The 8,563-nt window shown below is 35.1% G+C and overlaps 1 protein-coding gene across 1 annotated transcript; it reads left to right on the top strand.

The window, feature by feature from the left end:
* Positions 1-4,793: 4,793 nt before the first annotated feature.
* On the top strand, positions 4,794-5,390 carry LOC149226155 (UDP-glucosyl transferase 73B2-like). The gene is made up of 2 exons (XM_089380121.1): positions 4,794-5,264; positions 5,379-5,390. Exons 1-2 carry the CDS (start codon positions 4,794-4,796, stop codon positions 5,388-5,390), a joined length of 483 nt encoding a protein of 160 aa, XP_089236247.1.
* The last annotated feature ends 3,173 nt before the right edge of the window (positions 5,391-8,563 follow it).

Here is an 8,563-nt window from a genome sequence, read left to right on the forward strand (position 1 = left end):
AAGAGAAATTAAATAAAATTATTATAATATTGAGTATTAATATATATATATATATATTAATATATATAATGTTATAGGATCATTTATACATAATGCTATACTAGCATTTATACATAATACTATAGAACTATTAATACACTCACCGTTCGATTTTGTACTTGTAAATAGTCATAAATAGTCCTAAAGCAGAACTTCATTGTATTATGTCACTCTGGCACAAATCTGGTAAGCCTCATAGGTTCACAATTTATTGTTTTATCTATAGCTGTTGCAAGTCATTTAGCCTAGAGAACCATGTTCGCTATGGTAGCCTTGCATCATTAGTTCGCCGTTGATAGTTGTTACTATTGCACTTTTATTCATGGGAGAAAGAAAAACACATTTAGTGGTGGTTCCATGCTTAGGGCAAGGCCATCTTATTCCATTCATGGAACTTGAAAAGCTTCTCTCCTCACAAGGCCTCACAGTTTCTTATGTTATGACGTCGGGGATCTCCGAACGTGATGCAGGGACATCTGAACCCTTAAAGAAAAAGAAATAGAGAAAGAAGACACGTGGACAACCACATGGACAACCAGGTCAACCTTGAACAGAGTTCGGTTAATGAATAAATTTTAGTTAAAAAAATTAGTTAAAACTGAATGTATGTATAACAAGAACTTAAGGGTTCATTACTGAATCAAGAAAAAAGAGGAAAAACCCTGTGCGTGTGAGAGAGGGCAAAATGTAGTTGCTGGAGAATTCTTGATTAAGGTTGAAAGGCCTTAAATTGTAATTGACTTTGTAAATAATAAAAGTGCTTCTTATGAGAATTTGTGTCTGTGTATTTCCAGCGATTTAGATTCTCTGCACCCATCGCTGAAATGAGGAAAGCTCAAAGCTTTGGGAGACAAAGCTCCTATCTGCGTTGTGATAAGGACAGTCACAAACTGAAGAAAATCGAGGCCAACAGTTTGATGTTCCAAAGGAAGCGCCTGGTGGGCTACCTTTCATAAGCCTCAGGATTATCAATACTTTGGTGTGCTGCTGAATGAGGAAGTTGAGGGGGAGCTTTCATCGGATGCGAAGAAAGAGCATAGGATAATGAAGCTATTGCTTAAGGTTAAGAATGGTACGTCGTCGCGGCATAAAACAACATTGAAGCAACTTACAACAAGGCGTGAGTGGGCAAAATGTATTCAGTGCATTTTATGGATGTCTGAAAGAGAATCGTGAGTATCATAGACGCCATCCTATTGCACGTGTTGTTGAATATGTAGATTCTGAAGAATTGTTGAAGAAGGGGTTGTAGCAAGAAATCCACAGAAGTAATATCAGCAAAGAACCTTGAAGAGAAAGCTCGTGTGTGGATGAAGAACGACGAGAATGTCACCAAGTTTTTTTGGCGAGGGCCTTCAGTGTTCCAAGAAAAAAGCATAGTTCTTGAAAAGATGAATGACTCATTGGCCCATAAGGCAGTTGAGACTGTGAGAAGTTTCAGATAGGCTTCGTGGACCCATAACCCACAGGCCTGAAGAATGATTTTATTGGGGAAATGGGATTTTGGTTCACCCCAGAATCTCCTCCCCATCAAAATGGCTTGAGCCTCAAGTCCAGAGTTCGAATCTAGATATCCGGCTGGTCTCTCTACCCTTGCCCTTCATCGATGGGGGTGCCCTTGGGAATTGACAACTTGGACAATGTTCCCGTTGATGTCGCCGGTATACTCATTATTTCGTCGCACAAACTAGCTGGGGCATTCGAATAATGGTTAGATCAACAAATGAATAATATTGAGACTCCGACTTCCTCTCCTCCTCTGTCCAAGTTTGGGATTCGTACCGTGGCTTTCCATATTTTGGGGGTGTTTGGTATCCGTCTTTTTGCATTCATTGATTAAAAAGGAGAAGTGGTTATGTATTGGTATCAATGAATAGGCAATATTTTGAATGTATGGGAGATTTAGAAAAAAAATGACAAAAGACAGAATTAACGATCACCATCACGAGGTACATTATTCTCAGACTGTGAATCTTGCCTACATTGATTTTTCCAATCCCAACCTTATCGGGAGGGCAACACAAGTTCGAAACAAATATTTAACTCTGAATTTTAATTTTCAACTTTCATTTCACTGGCCTTTCTTTGAGTTCATTGGTTTATGCGGAACTGATTAAAATTATTATGTATGGAATGGTTGATTGATATTTATATAGTCATGTGTAGTCTCTGGCTTTTGTAGATAGAGGCAAGTAATTTAACCATCCAAATAAATGGCCTTCAACAGGTATGCAGCTTAGCATTTGAAATATATGGAATGGTTGATTGATATTTATATGTCATGTGTAGACTCTGGATTTTGTCGATAAAGGCAAGTGATTTAATCGTCCAAATCAATGGCCTTCAACAGGTATGCAATTCACCATTTGAAACGATACTTTTCATACTCGTCCAACGCTTAAAAATAGATTAAAGCTACACTATTGACATTTTTACATCGTAACTACATACTGCATTTCATATGGTATCTCCATTTTTCTTCTTTAATTTGTAAAATTTTATTCTTTCTTGTCATTGGACAAATACAAGATTGTTCAATTACGGGATTACCCCATTAGATAGTGATAACTATGCTTACTAATTCACAAATCTTTTTTTATGTTGTAAATAACTACTACCATCTACTACATCTTCCAGGATGTCGAATATATTCGAGTACTGATCATGCCAAATATATTTGAGTACTGATCATCCTACCATTATGAAAACATCTTCCATCCTACCTTTACGAGGACATATTTGTGACATTACTTTGATATTCCACATAGATATATTGACATAGTATAATAAGGCTGACATGGTTCCTTACATTTTCCATGAAGACATCATTAGTACATTACTTTGATATTCCACATAGATATATTGACATAGTATAATAAGGCCGATATGGTTCCTTATATTTTCCATGAAGACATCATTACTTTTTTATGTTTGACATGGAAATCTTGAGATAAAATAATAATAAGACCGATATGGTTCTTTCTTTAGGGTTTCTCTTTAGCGAACACCAATATGTATGTATGTATATATATATATATATATATATATATAGAGAGAGAGAGAGAGAGAGAGAGAGAGAGAGAGTAGTCTCTTTATTATTTTGAATTCTTATTTTATAGTAATAAATGAATAGTTTTTCATTTTATAGTAATAAATAAAGTACTAATTTTATCGTGTTTAAAAATAGGTTAAAGTGATAATATTGACATTTTTACATCATAACTATATTTTCTGTTGTATCTTCATTTTCTTTCTTAATTTGCAAAATTTTATTTCTTTCTTATCAACCAACCATTCACACAAGATTGTTCAATTATGAAATTACCCCATTAGATGGTGGTGACTATGCTTAGTGATTCGAATGTTTTTTATATTCTTGTAAATAAATACTACTATCTCTTTTCTATTTTTAGATGATTCTGTGACTCACACTTACAAAATCCTATTATTTGTAAAATCATACTTTATTTAAAACCCCGTATTTCTTCTCTTAGCTTAATTTTTTTTCTTTAATAACCCTCTAGTTTTTGAAAACATAGAAATTAATGCTATAAAAAAAATTGAGAAATAATAAGTGTGCTTCCCATAAAATTATGTAGAGTTTTGAACTCAAGTGCTCTATTAATAACCACACAACCGAAGATTGGTCTGCCTACAGGGCTACGACTTAATTTTGTTTTCCAGTTGGTCATCCCAAAAGATATAGAATCCCAATAGCTATCCATACCTATAGGGCTACAACTTAATTTTGTTTTTCCGGTTGGTCATCCCAAAAGATATAGAATCTCAATAGCTATCCATACAACTACTATTGTGTCTCCCGCTTCATTCTCTCCATTCGGCATCTAGGAAATAATAAGTTGTGCATGTTGGTGTCCATGTAGATGTTGCTATGAAGAGTTTTTAAGGAGATGTTGAAATCAAAGAAAAATTAACAACATTATTAATGAAAAGAAACCATATTATTAGAAAAAGACATCAATGAAAAGAAACCGCATTATTAGAAAAGTATATCAACCAAACATGAATTCTTTGTAAGGACCAAATTTGAAAACCATTCTTAAACAAACAAACAAAAAACAACCAACCAAGCCATACAACATTGCAGATGTGTATTACATATTACAATATTTCCCTATTAGATATGGAAAACTTTCCTTTTTATTACATAATTTTTGGAATCTATAAAGCTTGAAGTTTTTAATGGAGTGAAATTCTATTCATAGTGTTCTTTGATTGAGCAATGTTAAGAGAAAAGTTCAATTCCCTTGGTTGTTGAAGGTATATATTTGTTTTTTTGGTTTGCTTTAAATTGTTTCAAGCTAAATAAAACATATAAACAAAAGAGATAGTGTAAATTAGTAACAAATGAAAAATGAAAAAAACCTTTTCCATTATGCAAATACATTTATATTTTCAATGATGTAAATTCAAATACTTTTGAATATTACTTAATGAATATAAGAAACATATGTTTATGTTTTTTTAATAGAATTTGAGAAAAATGTTTGTAGATTTACTAAATTTTATTGAGATTTTATAGTGTTTTAAGCTAGCCAATTTTTAAATTTTAAAGATTTAGAAGGAGACCCTTTCATTTTGACATTTTTTAATAAAGAGTTTATTTAATATACACTTGTTAATAAAAATACAATTTCTTTTATAACTTTTCATATTTGAAGCGTTAGATAAATACATACCTTTCCAAATAAAATTAATACCATGCCTTCAAATTTGATCACTGTTCGGATGCCATGAGGAAATTCATTGAGGAGGAGATTAATCGTAGCATGGAGGGCCAGGGCATTATTTTTAATACATTTTTCGAGTTGGATTCGTTGGGAATCCATCACTATAGAACCCTGACGCGGAAACCAGTATGGAGAATAGGTCCCGTTCTTCCACCCACTATTTTCGAGGATGGCAGGAGCAGTTCGAAAAATATTAGTATCTGGGGCAAGGAAGCAGAGATTGGCGTGGAGGAGTGCTTGAAATGGCTGGATTCTCAAAACCCCCACTCTATGGTGTTCAAGTGTTTCAGAAGCCAGTTTTTTCTGAATGAGAAACAAATCTGTGAGGTGGTTGTAGGATTAGAGGTGAGTGGGAAGGCTTTCATCTGGGCCATTAGAATCCAACAAATGGAGCCCGAAACCAAGCCTAAATGGTCTCATGTGCGACTGCCAAAGGGGTTCGAGGATAGGACCCAAGAGAGATTTGATCATATGGTAATGGGCACCTTAGCTTCTCATTCTTGTTGGAAATAATAATCCCAATCACCGCCTTAAACACACTCACAAACAGCATGCTTTCCGACTGCATGGTTGTGATTTTGTTTGCAGGCAGAAGGATAGGAGTTAGAACAGAAGTTTAGAGCAGACCATTCCGCAACACATCATATAAGTTAAAGCATTTAATGAAGCTTAATAAATAGATATGGGCAAAAATTCATTCTCCGACTGTTGCCCGCACTCCACAACACCGACAAGTTCAGAAAATCATTTACTATGTAAAATCACCCATGTTGCATATTAAATATTTTCTCTGTCATGTAATTAATGTCCAATTTGTATGTTAAGATAAATATGGATGTAGAAGTCACTTATAACATTGGGCAAGTTAGAGAGGGAGAGTCTATGAGGTACTAATTAATTTCAATTTTGTATTTTAAGATAACTATGAATGTAAAAATCATTTGTAACATTGGGCAAGCTAGAGAACGAGATTCTATGAGGAGAAAGTCGTGGAGAAAATATTGGTGAGCGTCTGAACCCGTTTTACAAATCTTTACAGAAGTTTACTCCGCAAACCCAGTGATGCGTAAATTACGGTAAGTTTGTTGTGTTTTTCACTTGTAGTTGCAACCTCTATCTATCACATGAATGTAATTTCTTTATGTTTTGACATATAATATAAAGTGTGGCTAGTTGCGTTATGGTATTAATCCTTCACAAGTAGATTTACAGCAACCTCCTCCTGTTTTACTCTGTTTTATAGTGAATGAGCTTTGTATTTTATTAAGCCCTTGTTATTTGCGATTTCCATGCCGCAACATAAGACTTACCTCTCCGCAAGTGAAGTTGACCTTGCCTACTTTTCTACAACCGAATTTCTAAGTGAGACTCCTCTCCTTTGCCTCCCCCTAAAATTTATTTTTTCTAACATGGTATCAAAGCGGGTTAAATTATGTTAGAATAAAAACAAGTGTTTTTACTAGCAGTTAAAATTGTTTTGAGGGAAAATAGCTTTTTTAACATATTTACCAGAAGGTAGAGAGTTTTTTTTACACTCAGAAATGGAAACATCAAGCACAAGCTTTACTAATCCTCAGATACCTCACTTTAATGGAAAAAATTATGACTATTGGGCTATTACAATGAATGCCATGTTTTTGTCTCAAGCCATTTTGGATTTGATGGAGAATGGTTCCCAAGGACCAACACATGCAGCAACATACAATGCCTTGTCTAAAGAAAAAAGAGATCTATTGAGGGACAACAGGAAGAAGGATTCAAAAGCCCTATTCTATATTTTTCAAGTAGTTCATGAAAGTATTTTCCCAAGGGTTATAGCAGCAATGAAGTCCAAGAAAGCATGGGACATCATCCAGATAGCCTACCAAGACATGCCAAAAGTCAAGACAACAAAACTATAAACACTGAGAAGAGATTTTGAAACAATTTGTATGAAAGTGTCAGAGAATGTAGACTCATTTTTTGCACATGTAATTGGGTTGTTACTTAAATTAGGTTTGATGTTGAGACACTTGAAGAAAGGAGAATAGTTGATAAATTTTTGAGAAGCCTGCCACCAAGGTTTGATGACATTATTGTGGCCATAGAAGAGACAAAGAATCTCTCACAGTTCTCAGTGGATGAGCTTCATGCATCACTGATTTCTCATGAACATAGACTAAATAGAGAAACATCTCCTCATTGGATTATGCCTTCAAGACACAAGTTTCATTTGGTCAAGGTAGAGGCAGAGGAAGATCATATGCTAGAGGAAGAGGAAGAAGCCCACACAAAGGTGGAAGAAGCAGCCCTTCAAGCTCAAGTGAAAGGGGCAACAATCAAAAACCAAGTCAAGGCCCAAGCCAAAATCAAGCACAAGGTTAGAGGTATGATAAATCTCAAGTTCAATGTCATTATTGTAAGAAGTATGGTCATTATGAAAATGAATGTAGAAACAAGAAATATGACATTAGTAACAAACCAAGTGTAAATTTCACAAAACAAAATTAGAACCATGAAAGCATGTTTTTATCTTGTAATGTACCACAAGAAATACAAAGTGATATATGGTATCTAGATTCAACGTGTAGCAATCACATGTTAGGGAAGATAGAAATGTTTTCCAATCTAAATGAAAGTGTGAAATCTGAAGTGACATTAGGGACTGATAGCAAAGTCTCTATCATGGACAACGGAAGTGTTAATATCTCAATAAAGAAGGGGGAGAATAAGTACATCTCAGATGTTTACTTTGTCCCCGGTTTGAAGCATAACCTCATAAGCATTGGACAACTCATCCGAAAGGGCTACAATGTCTTCTTCAAAAATGATGAGTGCACAATTATGGATAGACCTCCAAGAAAACAGCTGATTGCAAAGGTTCAGATGACAAACAATAGAATGATTCCCCTAAAGATAAGACAAAATTTGAAGGAAGAAGGTGCACAAGAACAACTATCGATGAACTCACAAGAGGATGGAAGAAAAGAGGCTGCTGTCACACAAGTGAACTATCAAGCAGAGGTCAAAGATGAAAATTGGTTATGGAATTTGAGATTTTGACATCTCAAATTTGGAGGTTTGAATTTGTTGCATAGGAAAGGCATGGTTAAGGGATTACCGCTCATAGAAAAACCGGACAACCTGTCTGAAGGATGCATCTTGGGTAAGTAACATAGAGAGACATTTCCAGCAGGGAATTTAGTAAGGGAAAAGGCACCTTTGGGGATTGTCCATTCAGATTTATGTGAACCAATGCAAACACTGTCAATTGGTAGCAGCCACTATGTATTGAAATTCATAGATGACTACAAAAGGAAGACATCGGTCTATATCCTAGAACATAAAAGTGAAGTGTTTGAGTGCTTTTGCCAATATAAGGCTCTTGTTGAAAAGCAAAGTGGACACTACATCAAAGTCTTTAGGACTGACAGAGGTCGAGAATACATCTCAAATGATTTCCTTCGATTTTGCAGGGAGAATGGAATTCACACGCAATTTATAGCAAGGTATACCCCTTAGCAAAATGGTGTGGCGGAAAGGAAGAATAGGAGCATTGTGGAAATGACCAGGAGTATGTTGAAGGAAAAACATTTTCCAAATGATTATTGGGTTGAAGCTATCGCATGTGCAACACATATCTTGAATAGATGTTCAACCAAAAGCGTCCAGAACATAGTTCCTGAATAGGCATGGAGTGGAATAAAGCATAGTGTCACTCAAACAAGAGTCTTTGTATGTGTGGCATATGCACATGTCCCTGATGAGTTGAGGAATAAGTTGGACAATAAGGG

Source organism: Pinus tabuliformis, chromosome J (assembly GCF_031772625.1).
Source record: "Pinus tabuliformis cultivar Carrire ecotype Pingquan chromosome J, CPIR1, whole genome shotgun sequence".
Taxonomy (NCBI): Eukaryota; Viridiplantae; Streptophyta; class Pinopsida; order Pinales; family Pinaceae; genus Pinus; species Pinus tabuliformis.

What these genes read in the sequence shown, in the direction of transcription:
- LOC149226155 (XM_089380121.1), top strand. Translation starts at nt 4,794, where the DNA reads ATGAGGAAATTCATTGAGGAGGAGATTAATCGTAGCATGGAGGGCCAG.